The 19,554-nt window shown below is 47.0% G+C and overlaps 1 protein-coding gene across 1 annotated transcript in view; it reads left to right on the plus strand.

The window, feature by feature from the left end:
* LOC144769629 (uncharacterized) overlaps positions 1 to 19,554 on the plus strand; it is a 231,720-nt gene that overhangs the window by 5,478 nt on the left and 206,688 nt on the right. Inside the window, exon 2 of the mRNA XM_078653799.1 lies at positions 10,852 to 10,962. Coding sequence (XP_078509925.1) covers positions 10,852 to 10,962 — 111 coding nt within the window. The remainder of the gene's footprint in view (positions 1 to 10,851; positions 10,963 to 19,554) is intronic.

Genomic DNA, 19,554 nt, shown 5'->3' on the forward strand with positions numbered 1-19,554 from the left:
CCACTTAAATCTCCAGAAATAGAACCCATACCTTGTGCACCCATTTTGATTCTCTTCTAGCTCTCTTTGAACAAATTACAACTTTCTACCCTCAATCTGACATCATCCAATCCTGGGCACCATAAACTGTCTTTGAGATGTTTCTGTGTAATGGTTTGTCCCAGGAGACCTTCATGTGCCATAAGAAACAACTTTTTTCTGAGTGCTCCAGGAGGTACAAACCTTTCACCCCCAAAGACTAAGGGGCCCATTAGGATGATGGGCGGACTTTGTCCGCCCGCCATCCCATCGTAGAAAGGGACCGCCCGCCATAAGGGCGGGGGTCTCTTGCCTGCACTTCCATGCACAACATTGCAGGCACCGCGCAGTTGTGCATGGAACTACGGAAACCCCCATGTGCACCCCCCACACCCCTCCGGAGTCCCAACGGGCCCCCTAAGCAGACTCTGCTTGCCTTTCTGTGGCGTCATTGCCCCCACGGAAAGGCATCATAAAATACCGATTCTAATATGGCTGGCAGTGTCTGATAGACACCGCCATCATATAGAACCCTTTTCCGCAGACCCCCCAGCCATAATAATATGGCAGGGGTCATTCCGGCACGGAGGGAGAGAGGATCGCCCCTGCCAGCCGGCAGTGGCTACAGCCGGCCCGGCGGGGGCGATCCGCCTGCCTTCCTAATGGGGCCATAGGTCATCCATGATGCAAATACTGAGCTCCTCTTGCAGTTTGACTACATTTTTCAAAGCTGGTTTGAGCTTACCTTCACGCCTCCAACCTGATCTGATGGGATTAACTAGCTCTTTGTAATCATCATCGTTCTTGACTGCTTCATGCCACTCATCCTTGGTCAAAGATTCACTCGTTTTCACACACATCATACACTAACCACAACACATGTGTTTTCCACCTCGTTCTCTTCACTTCCTTCCTCATCAAGCGGTAATCTAAACAATCCGCCTGGGCATTTATCTGTCCTGAAATATACTCAAGTTTGTATATGTACTCTTGCAGTCTGGCATCAAACCTCATTAAACGCAAAGAGACTTTACTTGCCCCACCAGGACTCAAAATCCTGATAAGGGGTTTGTGGTTAGTTTGTAAAATAAAATGTGCACCCCACAAATAGGTATGAAAATACTGAGTTCCCCATGCCGCAGCTAAGGCCTCTCTTTCTATGACAGCATAATTACAATTGGAATTATTAAGTGAGTGTGACACAAATGCCACAGTCTTCTCTACACCATTTTTGATTTATGATGAAATAGCAGCAATGCCTTAGGCACTAGTGTCAACAGTAATAAAAGTGACCTTACCAGGTTCAAAAGGAGTGAGAATATCAGCATTTACTATATGATCCTTAATCGTTTGGAATGCTTTTACTTGTGCCATACTCCAATTAAATGGAGCACCCTTTCTCCGTAATTCCCTCAGAGCCTCAGTTTTGAGTGCAAAATTAAGAATAAACGTTGAATATTACTCAATCAAACCCTAAAGGAAAGGATCTGAGTTGATCTTTAGTAGTTGGAGTGGCGGCTAGCTTAATAGCTTTCAATAAGTCTTCCTTGGGCTGAACACCCTTTTCCGAGATAGTTATAAACTTGCATGTATCCTTCCTTAAAGTCAGACCAGCTCTATCTAAAATCACCAAAACCTCTGCCAAAGTATTGCTGTGCTCTGCTTCATCTTTGCCTTTTATAAGGATATCGTCTTGGAAGTAGTAAGTGTTTTTACCCCCTTAAGTAAACTATGCATCGTGCACTGGAATACACTAGCGGCCAATGTGAGGCCAAAAGAAAGCCTTTTGAATTGTAAAACCCTCTCCATTGTAAGAAAGGTAGTTAATTCCCTTGAATCCGGATACAACATAACTTGAAGGTACTCTGAACTCAAATCTAATTTGGAGAAGTACTTGGCTTTGTCCATCTCATATATGTTAGACAAGAGGAAACTGTCTACAACTATGTTTTGATTCAGTGACCTGAGATCAACACAAAAACAAAATTTACCATCCTTCTTCTTAGTGAATACTACCAGAGATAGCCACTCTGAGACTTACACTGCCTACGACAGAAGCAGCCAAGGACACAGTAGAATGTTAGTTCCTTTTGACATCTTCACTAGCTCTGCTTCTTGGCAGGTTATTTAGTCCAAAAGAGTTCTAAACTTCTGGGGTAAGTGCCTCAATATTTATACTACTTTTCCATTTGAAGTCTTAGCAGAAAGTCTCTTTGGCTCAGTATAAACCAGTTCTATGCTCCCTGGTACAGAAAAATTGTCAGTATTTCACTATCAGGATATGTAAAACAATAGCACACATCCTACCTTTCAAATTCACTGCACCCTGCCCACAGGTGTACCTTGGACCTACCTTAGGGGTGCCTCAATGTGATGTCAATTTCCTTGGTGACGGAGAGGATGAGCTGGGTGTCATCAGCGTATGAAACTATGCCGAGTCTGTGTTTTCTGGTGATGGTTGCAAGGGGGGAATGTAGACATTGAAGAGCATGGATCTGAGGGAGAATCCTTGGGGTACTCTGCATCTGATCTCTGTTGGTTCAAAGAGGAAGGTCGGGAGCCTTATTCTTTATGTTCTGCCTGAGAGGAAAGATTGAATCCAGTCTAAGGCTGTTCCCTGGATGCCGGCATCATGGAGTCTGAGAGATGGTATTGAAGGCTGCTGAAAGGTTCAGAAGGATGAGGGCTGCTGTGTGGGTTGGTTGAGGAGGGCGTAGATTTTGTAGGTGGTGGCTATGAGGGCAGTCTTTGAGCTGTGGTTGCTGCAGAATCCGGATTAAGAGGTGTCTAGTATGTTGAAGGTTTCTATGAAGTATGCTAGATGGGTGTTGAAGACTTTCTAGATTACTTTGGCGATGACAGGGAGTAGTGAGATGGGTCTTCAGAGGGTTTCAGAGATCCGTTGGGTCTGCAGAGGGTTTCTTGAGGAGGGTTTTTTGGAGCATTTCCAGTCAGCGGAGAATGTGGTGGTCTTGAGGGAGCAGTGTATAGTTTGGTGTATTTGCGTGCGATGATGGTGGCAGACTTGTGGAAGATGTGCAGCAGGCAGGGGTCAGTAGGTGCTCAGGAGTGAACGTTGTTCAGTGTCTTTGTGATGTCTTCTGTGGTGAGAGGGTCCAGGTGAGGAGGGTCTGTTGGATGGTGTCGCTGGGGGTGGGGTGTTGGGGCGGTGCTGAGGTCTTAGTAATTGAAGTTGTCATATAGCATCTTGATCTTGAAGGAGCTGAATTTGTTGTAGAGGTCTTGGGAGGGAGGGGCGTTGGTTGTTTAGCTGTTGGGTTTACTGAATTATTGTATGATGGCAAAGAGTTCCTTGGAGTTGTGGTAGTTGGAGAGGATTCTGTCTTGGATGAAGTTTCTCTTTGTTGATTTACTTAGTTGGTGCTGTGCCATGGTGGTGAATTTGTAGGCAGAGCATGCTTCTGGGGTTTTGCTGTTTTCTCCAATCATTAGCAAGAGTGGTTGGATTCTTGGAGGTCTGTGATGAACCAGCTCGTTTTCATGTTGTGTAGTCTGGTGGTGTTCTGGAGGGTGGCGCATTTGGCGATCCAATGGTGGAAGTTGCTTACTGCTGTGTCGGGGTCTATCTTAGTAGGGGGAAGAGTGCAGCTGAGTGCGGAGGTGAGGTGTTCTTTGGAGACTTTGTTCCAGTTTATGCGTGGGAGTCGGGGCATGCGCTTGTGGGCAGTGGGTTTTGAGCAGGAGAAATGGATTCAGTGGTGGTCTGTCCAGAGTTATTTCGCGGTGTGGCTGAAGCGAATGTTGTTTCCTCTGGCGACGATGGGTTTGAGTGTGTGTCCTGTCATGTTGGGGTGAAGACAAGTTGCTTTAGTCCTATGTTGGTGAGGTTCTCCAGGAAGGCGGGGGTGTTGGGATCACTGAGGTGGTCTAGGTGGAATTCCAGGTCTCTGAGCAGTATGTAGTCTATGGAGGCGAGGGTGAGGGGAGCGATTTAGTCTTTTATGAGGTTGGTGAAAGACAAGCAGGGTCCGGGAGGTCTATAGGCAGGTGTTCTGCGGATCGTCATTCTAGGTTTGGGCTGGATCTGTAAGTGGATGTGTTCCATGAGGGGCGAAGCATCATCCGAGTTGGTGGTTGTTAGTCAGAGGGACCTTTTGTGAACAATAGCGAGGCCTTCTCCTGGGCTGTTGGAGCGGTCTTTCCTCAGGATCTAATATCCGTCTGAGATGGCAGTTGAGATGTCTGGAGCAGAGCTGGCATGGGTCCTGGTCTCTGTGAGGAACATTGGGCGAGTTAGTGTTAGGGAGGTCCCACATTTCTACTGTGTGTCAGTGCATGGAACATACGTTGAGGAAGATGCAGGTCACGGGCATGTGTGCATTGGTGTCCGATGGGTTGGAAGTGGCTGCCTGGGTCTAAAGGTGGGTGAAGCTGCAGTCGCAGTGTTGGCAGGAGATCAGGCCATGGGTTTTACTCACATCGAGAGCTGGCAGTTGCTGTTGCATCCAGTGCTGAGTGCGTGGAGAGTGCAGGGTCAGAGTGGTGGGGGGTCAGGGTACCCCCACCAGCACACCAGTAGCATGGCCATACAGCGTCCACAATTAAGTGAGGGTCTGGGAGGGTGAGCTGCTTGGTTGGGAGGCAGCAGCGGGAACACACTGGGTTAAAGGGCCACGGGGCAGAAGCCGCAGGAAAAAAGGCATCAGAAAAAGACTCAGTCAGAAATGGGGGTCTCTACTTGGCAAGGGCTTGCACCTTTGTCCAAGTAGGGACCCTTCTTCCTAGTCAGGATAAGGGAGGTGCACTCCTAAAATAACCCCTGCTCACCCCCTTGGTAGCTTGGCACAAGCACTCAGGCCTATCTTAAAGGCAGTTTGTAAACCATTTGCGCAAAATCAACAGTAACACACTGTAAGCACTACAAAAGGACACCACACCAATTTTGAAAAATAGCCAATATTGTTATATACTTAAAACAGGACCAAATACGATAAAAGTCCACAATACAGTACTATAATAGTTAATTCTCAAGATGTCTTTAAATTGCAAAAAATAAGTTGAAAACACAGTTCGTACTAGCCTACCGCGATGCTGAAAACAACAGAGTCTCGCAGTTCCAGCTGACTGGATCGGTACGGGCCAGCAATAGCGTGAACAGACTCTTTAGGAGTACCTTTCTTAGTGTGGCTCACAAGGGGGTGTGAGCCGGTCTTGGCATCCGTTGTGGTTGCGATGTAAAGTGGAAGCGGTGCAAGGTGCGGTGTCTTCTCGATGCGGTGCTAGCAGCGGCTCGGTGATGATCATCCAGACAGCATCGGTGAGACCAAGGTTTGCGGTGCATGCGAGACGGTGCTCAATGCGGTGCTGGCAGGTTGTGGTGCAGGTGACAGAGTCGGTCGTGGCGTCTGTCGTGGTTAGGGTGCAAAGTGAATTCGGTGCAGGGCCTGGGGTCTTCTTTATGCGGTGCAGGCAGCGGCTCGGTTACGCTGGTGGAGACGGCGTCGGTGAGACCAAGGCTTGTGGTGCAGGGCGAGACAGTGCTCGATGCGGTGCTGGCAGGTTGCGACAGAGCAAGTTGGCGGGAATTGGTGCTGGCAGAGCTGGACAGCTGTGCATGAGGCGGTCACGGGTGTCGGGCCAGCAGCGATCATGTTGGTGAGACCAGGCCAGCGAAGTGAAGCGAGGCGTGATGGCTGTGGTGTCCTCCCGATGCAGTGCAGGCAGCGGCTCAGTGGCGATCTTCCAGAAGGTGTGGGTGAGACCAAGGCTTGCGGTGTAGGGCGAGATGGTGCAACCTGTGGTGCCTTCCGGACACAAGGCCAGCGACGGAGTCGGTGACAGAGTCGGTTGCGATTCCCTCTTCTTTGTGTCAACTGAAAACAGCGGTTCCAGGAGAGGTACCCAGAGGTTGGTGAAGTCTTTGCAGTCCCTGAGACTTCTTAACAGGAGGCCAGCTCGGTTTCAGGCCCTTGGAGAAAGTCAGCACAAGTAGAGAACGTTCAGTCCAGTCCTTTCACTGCCCAAGGCATAAGCAGCAGCTGCAGGCCAACCCAACAAAGCAACAACACAGCAAAGGGGCAGTACTCCATCTAGCAGGTCTTCCAGCTCTTCTTCTTGGTAGGTTCCTTGATTCCAGTGAGTTCTAAAGTCTTAGGGTCTGGGCCCCAATATTTATACCAGCAATTCCTTTGTCCTCTGAAGGCAGAGGGTCCTGTCCCTAGTGCAAACCAGATCTGGTCAGTCTTGGAGCACTTTGTTTACAAGACTCCTGCTTTTCCTTTGACAGTGTAGGCCAGGTACATCAGACGCACCACAGGAGGTGGAGCCAGCATTGTCCGAGGCAGGTGCAGCCCTATTCAGGCCCAGGTGCTACTCCTCCTGTCCATCTATGTGCAGATAGGTCTATTCAACCCTGTGCTGACTCACCCTGTCTCCTGGAGTCTCACCAAGCCACTGTCACTCACAAACCAGACAAACAATACACAACCTCACAGAGGTAGCCTGGATGGTTAGGCAAGAAAATACCTACTTTCTAAAAGTGGTATTTTCAAACACAGAATGGTAAAACCATCTTCAATAAAAGATGCATTTTATCACTCTGAGTTAAAGCATACTAAACTCGAATTTCTACCTTGTTCCCTGAGTCAGTTAGGATTATAGGATGTTATAATCAAACTGCCCACTCTGGCCTAAGGGGAACAGGTAGCCTTGCAATAGTGAAAAACGAAGTAGGCTGTAATTCGCTATATGGACATGCCACACACACCAGGTTATGTCCTACCTTTCACATAAAATGCACCCTGCCCATGAGGATACCTTGGGCCTACCTTAGGAGCGACTCACATGTAGAAAAGGGAAGGTTTAGGGACTGGCAAGTGTGTGCACTTGCAAAGTCCACATGGCAGCCCCAGGCTACACTCAGGCTCTGCTATGGCAGGCCAGAGTTACTCTTTACGGGCTGTTTGCGAGGGTGTCACAATCAAGTGGTGCTGCACTCTACCAACAGCATTTGATTGATAGGCCCTAGCACTGGCAGTGCACTGTACTAGGGACTGACACATAAATTAAATAAGCCAATCATGGAAATACCAAGCCATAACACATTTTACAACAGGAGCACTTGCACTTTACCACTGATCAGCAGTGAAGAAAGTACGCAGAATCATTACACCAGCAAAAACAGAGTCACAGCCGGGAGGTCAGAATGCAAAAACCCAGGGGAAACACGCAAAAAGATGCCAAGTCTAACAGACTGCAATAAGAGAAAAAGACAAAGGAGAAAAAAAGATGTAGATAAAAAGGCAGAAAAGAAAGGCAAAACAGAAACGGCAAAACAGAAAAAGGCTGACACCCACCAAGCAGATTATGGGAAAGAACAGGCTCTTCCACTAGACCACCAGGGATGAGGTGCAGGCAGGAGCATGCGGGTGGAGAAGGGCCTCGAACACCTACCTGGGTCCCAAGAATTCGCTACGGGCAGTGCCTTAACGGTGGAGCTGCATGAGGGGGTAGCAGTTAGTCTGATCAAGAGGTTAGAGGTAATGCTCTTCTTAGTGTGCAGCTGTCACCATTAAGTTGGGGTCGGGGGAAGGGTGAGCAGCTGGGAGGGGGGTGGCAGGAGTGAGAACATGCTGGGGGTAGGGCTTTGGGGCAGCAGCGGCAGGAAAAAAGGCAACAGAAGAAGGAGAAAAAATAGAAAAAGACAATGGGGGAAAAAGGCAGAAGTGAAAGGCAAAGCAGAAAAGGTTGACACCCACTGAGCAAACTAGCAGAAAGCAGGCTCTTCCACTAGACCACCACGGATGAGGTGCAGGCAGGAGCCTGCAGGTAGAGGAGGGCCTTGTCTATAGGACGTTTCAAACTGGATGGATGCGTCTCAGCTCAAGCTTAATGGCGGAAACACTGAGCTCATGATATTGGGCTACACCCTTAGCTTTAAATCCATTTCCTTGTGGCCAGTTTGTATGGGTCCTCCTCCGGTTCCTAAGTCAGAAATCAAAAGCCTGTGCATCTGGTTGGTCTAGGTTCTGAACTTTAGGGTACAGGCCAGGAATATGGCAGCCATCTGCTTTGGCCTGTTTAGAATGGCCTGCACAGTCCTCCCTCTCCTCCCCTTTCATACTAAAAAAGTACTGGTCCAATTACCTTTACTTTCCATACCCGACTATGGTAATTCACTATACCTGGGTGTCCCCACCACAGTAGTTTTCAAACTACAGTCTGTTAAAAACAGCGCTACCAGACCTCTGACTGGGGCTACCAACAGACAATCGGTGAAACCAGCACTCATCTCCCTTCATTGACTCCAAGTGCAGGAACGTATTAGATTTAAGGCCCTGCACCTAGTATAGAAATTCATGCAGGGGAACGGGCCTCCTATCAACTCAGCCATGATCCGTCCCTACAAAGCTAATAGTCAGATGAACTGCATCTGGCCGAGGTCCCTAGGATCAAGAAGGGCAGAAGTGGTGGACGGCTCTTCTCTTATAATGCCGCCAAACTCTGGAACTCTCTGTCACTATATCTTCGCATAGTTCCCATTCATCTGGCTTTCCGTAAACAACTGAAGATCTATCTGTTTCCTTAGTTCTTTCTGCCTCTCACGTGTTAGTCCGCGCTCTGTGATGCTCCCTTGTAGCCATGCGCTTTATAAATGTTTTTTCATTCATTCATTCATTCATTCAACACCCAACTGGCTCACAAGAAGGCACTAAGGGCAGTGCCATAATGGTGGAGCTGCGTGAGGGGAGAGATGTAATTCTGACCAGGAGGTCAGAGGCCTTGTTCTCCTTGGCACGCAGCGGTCACCATTAGGTAGGAGTCAGGGGGAGGGGAACTAGCTGGAAGACGACTAGCTAGAAGACGGAAACAAGCTGGGGTGGAGGGGCTGCGGGGGCAACAGCAGTGGGAAAAAAGGCAACAGAAAAAGGAGGCAAAAAGAGAAAAAGGCAAAGGAGAAAACAGGCAGAAGAAAACAAGTTAGAAGAGAAAGGCAGAACAGAAAAGGCTAAGACCCACCAAGCGGACTAGCAGAAGAGCAGGCTCTTCCACTAGACCACCAGAGATGAGGTGCAGGCAGGAACCTATGCATGGAGAAGGGCCTCCACCACCTACCTGGGTCACCAGAAGGTGCTAAGGGCAGTGCCTGACCAGTGGAGCTGCGTGAGGGGAGAGCATTCATTTATATTCTTTCATATTTTTAACTATTTAAATAATTTATTCACACTTATATATTTTTGCTATGGGGTTTTCTTTCAAGTCCCTACCTCATTATTGTCTATGGGAGAATGTTGCAATACCATTAGTTGGTCATCTGTGGTGCTGAACTTACTATTGTTTCTTTTAAGCATTTGACAACATTTGTAAAGTTATTGAAAAGTGTAAGAGTAAATTACACATATAAATTATTCAGAATTGTAAGTTACCTTTGTGAGCTAAATATCCTTAAGAAAATGTGTTAATATGTGTTAGGGGCCCTTATTTCATCAAAATGCAGAGGGAATGATTACAAATATTGGATGAATATTACATTTTAGAGAAGAACAGACTCTAAAAATGGATACATTAGCATTGTGTATATATCTGCTAGTGCAATTCATTCAATACACCAACTAAAAAAGTGTATGCATAAAAAACACACATGTGAATGAAATAGGAATAACAAAGGTCACTTTAATCATCGGAGGTAAAGTGGTGTGAAGCTTGGCAATAATGATGAATTATTTGTGCATAGCTGTTTATCTCTTTGACAAAGTTGCAAGTACGGTATTGTTAACCAATGGAAACTCGAATTACAAAACAAAACTAAGGGCCTCATTAGGATGGGGGTCGGACTGCCAATCCATTTGAAAAAAGGACTGCCTGACTACAAGTCGGTGGTCACACAGTCCGAATAAGGATGCGACCGCCACCACAGCGGTCATAATGTCTGTTTTATGTACTGTAGTGCTGCAGGCTGCAGCACCTGCAGCAGTGCATAAAATATGCCTGAAACATATCCCTGCACTATATGGCAGTCACCATGCGGTGCCTCCCACATGGTGCAGGGATGTAGGGGGACACAACCCAAAACTGAGCCATGGGGGTAAGGTGGGCCCGCTACAGATCCCCAGTGTCCCTTTCTGCCTGCCTTTTCATGGTGGGTTCACCGCCATGAAAGGGCTGGCAGAAAGGAACATTGTAATCCCTACGGCGGTGCCTGGTAGGCGGAAAAAATTATAGCGATGGAGGGGGGACCACCATCGACATTCTGTCAGTGGCGGTCTCACCATCATCGTAGTCGGACCCTAAATGATGTTCAGAAGTCTCTGATGGGTTAATATATTGCCATGTTTCCCTTTTCTAGTAATGACTGCACTCATTTGGAAATATATTAACTGTTTTGAATAGCACCAACTTTTAGGGTTCTCCTGTTTCTAAGCAGTCCCCTATGTTTTAAATTGATAAAACCTGGTCAAAATGAAATATATTCAAATTTTGCCTGGATCACATAATTTGACCAAATCCCCTTTCCCTTAAGCATCCTGCTGTATGAGAGATACCTTGTTGATGACATGTTTTTATACACAACAATTGTCTATTGACACTTTAAAGTGCCCCCTTATATTTTTATATTATGTTATTATTATTGTTTATAAAAATAAAAACGCAAATGGAATTTTTAGGTACCTTGTGCACTTCTAGTAGAGCCCGATCTAGTGCTGAGTAATATGCATGCATGACAGCATACTATGTTCGGTATTCTGATGGTTCAATGGAGTGAATGCCAATAGTTTTAGACCCACGCACAACCATGTCCTTTCAACTTCCACTTTACAGGCTTGTTATTTTCATTTTTTGTTGTATTCATGTTTTTATCCTTTTGATCCCCAGATGGCTTTTCGGTTCTTTGAAAGGTACGAACATGCGGAAATTTACCAGAAGTACATGATTCGTGCACCCAAGGAGGTGCACAACCTCATCCTCTCCTACTTGGAAAAGAAGGTAGAAGGACAAAACAGAAATGTACTGTTTAACTGTGTGTTTTAAAATGTGCAGGAATTAAAAGTGCAGTGCATTGCCTGTGGGTGTTTCTTGTGGGAAATCTCAGATCCACCTGAATGTTAGAAATTGGGTTTCTGGTTTGCTAGGGCGTACGCCTTAGCCAGGCAGAACCCACCACTCTAGTCAGGGTAAGGGAGTTACACACCCAAGATAACCCCTGCTCACCCCCTTGATTTCTTTAGCCGAGCAGTCAGGCTTATCCCAGAGGCAATGTGTAAAGCATCTGGGCAACACACATGCACACACTAGTGACACACTAGGCACACCACAAAAGATACTGCACACAGGTTATATCAAAATAGCATTTGAATTAAATACACTTAAGAACACATTTAGACAATCAATCACTGTGTTGCATGTAAAACACTTTTTAGACCACATAACAGAGATCACTGCGCCACTAGGCACTTGTCATAAAGATGCACACAAAAACACATCAGACCCATTGTCACTTTGTATTATAGGTAACATAAATTCCTACCACCACTCACATAAATCGTTTTGCCACTAGATACTTGTCATAAAGGGGCACCTGAGGTCATAAGTCACTTGGCAGTATGAAAAGAAAATTATTAGACTGATCACGGTGATGCTAGGCACAGGTCATCAAAATGCACATAAAAACACATGTCATTTTTCCACAGGCAATGGTCAAAAAAATCATAATGCAGTAAATCATGTGCCTATGAGTAGCCCAAGTCCTGAGAAACATTACGGCCATATTATGCCTATCATCACAGCGCACCGAAGTGTAGGCTCCTAGGCTGTACTTGTACTCACAGGGATGTAGGGATCAGTGTATATACACACCTACATCGGGGTTATGAGTTAGCCCTCACTCTTCAATTCTAGTTGGGGATGCCTCCGTTGAGGATTCTCCCCAGAATGCTCCACCAGAAGCAAAATCTGGGCGGTTTGAAAACAAAATACCCCTGGTGACCGGGTGACCTCCTTGAGTCCTCTGGTGGTGGAATCATGGCCCGGCAGATGCTAACAACACTGTGGTGCAGCCTCCTCACTTACATAGACTGTAAAGCCCTCTGAGCTGCTTTACAGATGCGGGCATCCGGAGCACCAGCACCAGGTTGGGAGCCCTCCTCGGGGCTCTGATGTGAAGGGCACAGGTCACCTCTTGTTGGCCTGGTACGAAGGGGCGGCGCCTTCCTCCTTTGGCGCGATCTGGAGGTGGCCCTCTGTCTCTACCTGGTTTCCGGCTCCCTGGCAACGCATCAGTGCCGGCTGGTGGTGCTGAAGTCATGGTTGGTGGTTCTGTTGCTGTAGCAACAGTTTGAGTATGGGTCCGACCACAACTCAGAGGTTGCTGATGTACACCTCCTGACCCATGCTGCTGCAAGGGGGGCAACTCTTGCCCCTACATCGGCCTCCTTGTCCCTTGTATTTCATTATCAGGACATGTCACTCACCCTAGTACATGTCAAGCTTTTTACATACACTTCACCCTGCCCATGAGGGTACATTGGGCCTACCATGGGGGTGCATGGCATGAAAGAAATGGAATGCTTGGGCCTGGAAAGTGGATGCATTTGCCAGGAGAACATGGCAGTTCACAACAGGCCCTACAGTGATTGGTCTGAGTTACATTTGCAAGTCTACTCAACCAGTGCTGCTAGCCAACTAGTAGCATTTGATTTACACGCTCTGGCACACACCGTGCACTTTACTAGGGACTGACCAGTGAAAAAACTATGCCAATCATAGACAGCCAATCATATCACAATTTACACAGAGAGCATATGCACTGTAGTATTCATCAGCAGTGGTAAAGTGTCCAAAATCCTATAGCCAACAAACTTAGGGTTCGAAAAATAGAAGTCCAAAAGTAAATAGTTTGGGGTCTAGTTGCTCTACGTCCCCCAAAGCACCTATTTAGGATGAGCATGATGGAGGAGCGCAGCGGACGGGCGCAGCGCCGAAGGCACGCCAAAGGAAAGCCCGTCTGCACCCGTCCACGCCAGTCCGTCGCCTCTCGCCAGGAGTGCAGCTCCTATCAACTTGGATAGACGCACCTACTCAAGAGATTCTCTGCTCAGCATGTGCCCGTTAGTCCATCAGTGTACGCTCCCCTCCCTACATCCTTTGAGTGGCCCGATTAGGTGCCTCTGTGGGGGATTCTCACTTGACTCACCCTTACATATATCCTCTGAGGCCTCATCTCAGCGGTGCCTTAAAATTTTTCAGTTAAATGTCAGATCACTCGTCAGGCATCACGCTGAAATATTTGACCTCATCATGAATGAAGCACCTGATATGTTTTTTCTGACGGAAACGTGGCTTCATGACGATGTGACGGCTGAGCTTAATTTAGCACTCCCTCCGGAATATTCTATCCACATGAGCAATCGGAACACCAGGGGAGGTGGCATAGCAGTAATTACAAAGTTGTGTTATCCTTGTGTCTGGAAGAAAATCACTATAGAAGGCTGTGAAAGTGCTCATTTCTGTATTTCGGTAAACCCTTATTTTACTCTTTCGGGGTTATTGATCTATAGACCCCCAGGAAATGATGCAGTTTTTAGGAAAGCCCTACCAGAGATAGTCGGTCCACTTGCCATGGAAACAGCTAACTTTAGTATCCTTGGGGATTTAAACCTTCATTTCGACCTTATTCAGACCCCGACCATCTGCAGTCTGCTTGCTGACCTAGGGGCGTTTCAGCTCCACCAGGTAGTCGCCAGCCCCACCCATGTTGGTGGCCACCTACTAGACCCTATATTTACTAACATGGAAGCAGCAGTAGCACAGAAGCCGACTCCTGTAGCCTGGTCTAACCACCTGCTGGTGGAACTATCCCTTCCAGTCCTAGATCCACCACATAACAACTCAGAACGAGTAATTTTTAAGCGTCCCTGGAGGAAGCTTAAACTTGAGGATTTCCATTGTCTCCTCAGGGAAAAAACCCCTGGCCCCTTCCATGACGTGGAGCCTGGCTACAACCTTTTTTGTGACTGGATCACTCTGGCGCTAGACTCCCTTATCTTGTCCCAGCAACCTGGAGCAAATGCCGCGCACAAGAACCTAGTCCTTGGTACAATGATGCCCTGATAAAACTGAAGAAATCCTGCAAAGAAATGGAGAGAGACTGGAGAAAAGATTATGACCCAGGGAGGAAAGCGCTGTACTTGGCTGAAGTAAAAACATATCACCGAGCCATCTGTAAAACACGAGCAGCGTACTATGCTAATGAGATCAAACTTAGCTCCAATCCTACTAAATTTATTTTTAAGGTCCTCAAAGATCTTGGTACTAAAAGAGTCTCTGCGCCAGCTATCTCCTCAGAATCTCAGTGTGAAGAACTCGCCGCCTTTTTCTTGGAAAAGGTTCGCGCTATCTATCGTACCTTTCCTGGCGTAAGTTCTTCTAACGAGCAGACTGAATTCAGTCTTAGCACTAACACAGGCCTCACCATCCTCCCAGGGATTACTGAGGAGGAATTTGATAAATTATCTGTTAAAGTTAAATCTGGATCCCCCACCTATCCGCTTAGACCAGCACAGATTAGAGACTCCTCTGAGCTGTGTCTTCCTCCTTTGCGCCAGTTAATTAATGCCTCATTTGCCTCTGCCACAGTACCGACTAAATAGAAACAAGCCTGTGTGACCCCGATTCTGAAGAAATCCACCTTGGATCCGATGAAGCCCGAAAACTATCAACCGATCTCCCTCCTCCCCTGGGTTGCTAAGGTTGCCGAAGCTCATGCTAACGGCATTCTCACCAACTACCTTCAGACTAATAACATTCTAGATGCCACCCAGAATGGGTTTCGGGCAGCCCATAGTACCGAGACCGCCCTCCTTGCGATGACAGAACATCTGCGATCCATGCTTGATTCCGGTCAAACAGCGGCACTGGTCCTTTTGGACTTTAGTGCCGCCTTCGATATGGTCTCGCATGAGTTTCTTGCTTCGCCGCATGGAGGAGGCGGGTATCTTTGACCTAGCCCTTGAGTGGTTCAGATCGTTCCTTACAGGAAGATCCTTCTGGGTTTCTACCCCTCCCTTTCAATCCCAAACCTATCCTATTGAGCAGGGTGTTCCTCAGGGCTCGGCTTTAAGCCCCACACTGTTCAATCTCTATGTGCAACCGCTGGCTGCAGTCGCCAAGCAATGGGGCATGGTTATGGTCTCATATGCTGACGACACACAGCTAGCGGTTGCCCTCTCGGAGGGCTCAAGCCAGGATGTCTCCAGGTTTAAAGAGGGTTTGTCTGCAGTGGCAGGCTGGATGACAGCGTACTATTTACAGCTGAATGCCAATAAAACGGAGGTCCTGATAGTGGGCAAGAATAGTGAACTATGGTTTGATCAGTGGTGGCCATTGGCTTTGGTTAAGACACCCACACCTAAAACTGAGGTAAAAAATCTGGGGGTCTGGATAGACCCTTCCCTCAGTTTCATTAGCCACACTAAAAAAGTTGCGGCCACCTGCATCGGCATTTTGCGTGGCATCAAACCTATTCTAACATTTTTTGATGCTCCCACCATGCAGATGATAATTCAGGCCACCATGCTGTCCTGTTTGGACTACGCTAGCTCCCTATTTTTGGGGGCAAATAAAGCAGAAGTCATCCGGATGCAGCGCATCCAGAATGCAGCCGCTAGGGCCTTAGTGGGCCTACCAAGGTTCTGACGGCATGTGGGGCAGTGCCTGGTCACGGTGCCCCGCTTTAAACATTGTAGAGCGGGAGGCCGCTCTTTTCGCTATCTGGCGGCAAAATTGTGGAACTCGCTGCCGAACCACATTCGAGCACTCAACGACCTTTTTTCCTTTAGGAAGGCGGTTAAGACACACCTTTTCCCGCTCAAGATGCAATAACTTTACACTGCTTTTTTGTTCGTCACCCCCCATATAGCTGCTCTATACTCTGCTGCTTAAGCGCCGGGACGCCCCTTTGCTGGGGCAGCTCCGCACTATAGAAATTATTTTAACATAACATAACATAAACCCGGCAAAAGGGCCAGGTCTAACAAAACTGATCAAACGGCGCAATTTAAATACAGCAATAGTTTGTTTCAGACTTTACAATGCTAGAAAAGTTGGGGGTTTTTGAGTAAACATTGTTGGTTTACAACTGTTTAAAAAATGTTTCAAATGTTCAGATTAACAGATGTATTTTCTTTGTAGCAATTACTCTGAAAAATTACCCCCTTTAAAACTGTGTTGTAGTAAAAGTATGTAATGCGGTGACAAAAAGTGAGTAGAACTTAAGACAAATATGAGAAATTATGAAAAGTCATTCCTTTTGTTTAACAGGAGTAGTTTCCGAATAAACTTATTGATTAAAGATTTTCTCCTGAAATTCCTGTTGTAATACAATTGAATTTGTTAAGCACAGGAAGGGTCCCATTAAGAGATGCCTTTTCTTCCCAGGCAGTACAAATGCAGGCAGCATTACTGATATCAATGGTATCTGTGGGACTGGGCCCTAGTGTTGTTCAGTGATCACTTATATATACCTACATTGAAAGGGGCATACAATTAATGAATTAGTCCTTTTGCACTGTTTTTCTGGATGTAAACCTATAATTCTCAAGGTTTTACTGAATAAAAGATCGTCCAAGATATGATTGGCAAACATCACAGTATTACATTATCTAGAAAATGCTGGGTGTATTACAGTCTCACCACTTGTAATCATGTTTCAGCTAAAAATAATAACTCCGGCCAAAACTGTAAAGGGGCCTAAGGATAAATAGGATCAGATATAAACAAAAAAAAGCAAATATAAGCCTAAATGGACCTGTTGTTATCTTCCATGCTTGGGACACAGTGAATGGACTGTATGATACAATTTGCAATAATAGCCTGGTAGCTGGATGGAACATAGACCGGTCTGAAGTATACCTCTTGACACTGGTGCGGAACACTCTGATGAGGAGTTATGGGGCACGGGTGCAAGCTTATATCAAATCCTTTATGTCACAAAATCAATTGAACTGAATCCTGGTGTTTATAAATCACTAACAACACTTGACACATGAGTGATACACTTTTGATGCATTACCACAAGTAGAGCACCAGCGTGCCTCTCCCCCCCCCAGCAACTGTCTGGCTTCAAGGTAAATTCTTTAACCTGTGGCTTTCATTGGATCAATTAATGAACATTAAGGAAGGTCTTCCAATAATAACATTATAAAAATTACAAGCATCATTCAATCAATCACAAGTTCAGACTACCATTTCTACAGAAATAACACTTCAAAAATAAACAAATAAATACTTCTCAATGCAGTCGTATATCTGCACTTAATACAAAGACATATACCATGGGTGCACTTTACAGACTTTCTTTACTAATTGGGCCCCTAATTTGGTGTGGTGTTGTCCATGACCTTTGGCATTTATTAAAATTCTGGGGGGCGTGGCCTGGCAGTTCAACATGGTGGATGCACCTTAGCGAGGCACCCGTAGCCCTGCAGAATCTGTCAATAATACTGACGCATCAGCTCATTAATATACCTCTCTGACCCTGCACAGCTCCTTGCCTTGCTCTGTTGCCACCCGAGACTGCTGTGAAGTCAATTGCCATAATGTCTTAAGCAGCCTTCATCGAAACTGAGGCCTAGAGATCCTTGGCCTCGGGGAGGAAGATGCATCAGAGTGGGCAGCGTACTGCCATGAAAAGCCCACAACACGTTCAAGAAGAGATTACGACTGTGCCGTCCATCCCCAGTGGAAAGGGGTGACCATTATGTGATGGTGTTGGGGGAACTGGACTGGGGATGAGGGCAGCTACTGCCCTGATTGATGCCCGCATCTGGATCTCGGTGACCATATCAGGCTGTGGTGCTGTGTGATCACCCCAGGACCTGTGCTGCAATGAATGTCTGAGGCGGTACCCCGACCGCAACTTTCCAGCTGGGAGTTTGCCTGCTATGCGACACCTGATGGTTGGGATCTGTGGCCATCATAAACGGAGAGCAGCTCGACCGGAGTTGCAGGCCGCCTTCGCCCTGATTGATGCCATACACTCAGACCTCTCGATTCAAAAGGGGGTGGTGATGGACAGAGTATCTGAATTAAGCAGAACACTCCTACCCAGTCAAAAGATCAGGGCTTGATCCATCACCGTTTTTTAGCTCACTGCACCATCCCAGTTCAGAACCCGGCTACATGCAAATTAGTCTGACCCTGGCCCAGTGCATCATGGGAACAGGGCAGACCAAACTACCAAGCCAATTCTTTACTGGAAAGGAAACAAGCTTCCGGGGACCGGTTTCTGGCATTACAGCCGTCTTCGGCCCGGCTTGCTTGAATCCTGATGGTGCAGTGAGCAAGGGACTCACATCTGAGCATACCCTTCCACACTTGTGGTGGCCAAAACGATTGAAAAGGGGGTGGTGATGGACAGAGTATCTGAATTAGGCAGAACACTCCTACCCAGTCAAAAGATCAGGGCTTGATCCATCACCGTTTTTTAGCTCACTGCACCATCCCAGTTCAGAACCCGGCTACATGCAAATTAGTCTGACCCTGGCCCAGTGCATCATGGGAACAGGGCAGACCAAACTACCAAGCCAATTCTTTACTGGAAAGGAAACAAGCTTCCGGGGACCGGTTTCTGGCATTACAGCCGTCTTCGGCCCGGCTTGCTTGAATCCTGATGGTGCAGTGAGCAAGGGACTCACATCTGAGCATACCCTTCCACACTTGTGGTGGCCAAAACGATTCAAAAGGGGGTGGTGATGGACAGAGTATCTGAATTAAGCAGAACACTCCTACCCATTCAAAAGATCAGGGCTTGATCCATCACCGTTTGTTAGCTCACTGCACCATCCCAGTTCAGAACCCGGCTACATGCAAATTAGTCTGACCCTGGCCCAGTGCATCATGGGAACAGGGCAGACCAAACTACCAAGCCAATTCTTTACTGGAAAGGAAACAAGCTTCCGGGGACCGGTTTCTGGCATTACAGCCGTCTTCGGCCCGGCTTGCTTGAATCCTGATGGTGTAGTGAGCAAGGGACTCACATCTGAGCATACCCTTCCACACTTGTGGTGGCCAAAACGATTCAAAAGGGGGTGGTGATGGACAGAGTATCTGAATTAAGCAGAACACTCCTACCCAGTCAAAAGATCAGGGCTTGATCCATCACCGTTTTTTAGCTCACTGCACCATCCCAGTTCAGAACCCGGCTACATGCAAATTAGTCTGACCCTGGCCCAGTGCATCATGGGAACAGGGCAGACCAAACTACCAAGCCAATACAGTTGAACGCATTCAATACAGTTGAACGCATTAGCTTTGGACCATAACCTTCGGGCATTAAATGGCCGGACCACCTCTGATCGAGAAGGGGCAATGACATACAATAAGATAAGCTGCCCATCCCGAATTGACTATATCTTTTTAGATGTCCACTCTTGGGCTAGTTTAAAAGATATGGAAATTAAGCAGTCCTCAGACAGTGATCACAACCCACTCTGCATGAAAATTAACTGGGGACATGGGTTCAGCAACAAAGGGGGTCCCGAGATGGTAACGAAGGATGTTCTCCCTTCTAACTGTAATAGG

This window comes from Lissotriton helveticus, chromosome 7, assembly GCF_964261635.1.
Source record: "Lissotriton helveticus chromosome 7, aLisHel1.1, whole genome shotgun sequence".
NCBI classification, from domain to species: Eukaryota; Metazoa; Chordata; class Amphibia; order Caudata; family Salamandridae; genus Lissotriton; species Lissotriton helveticus.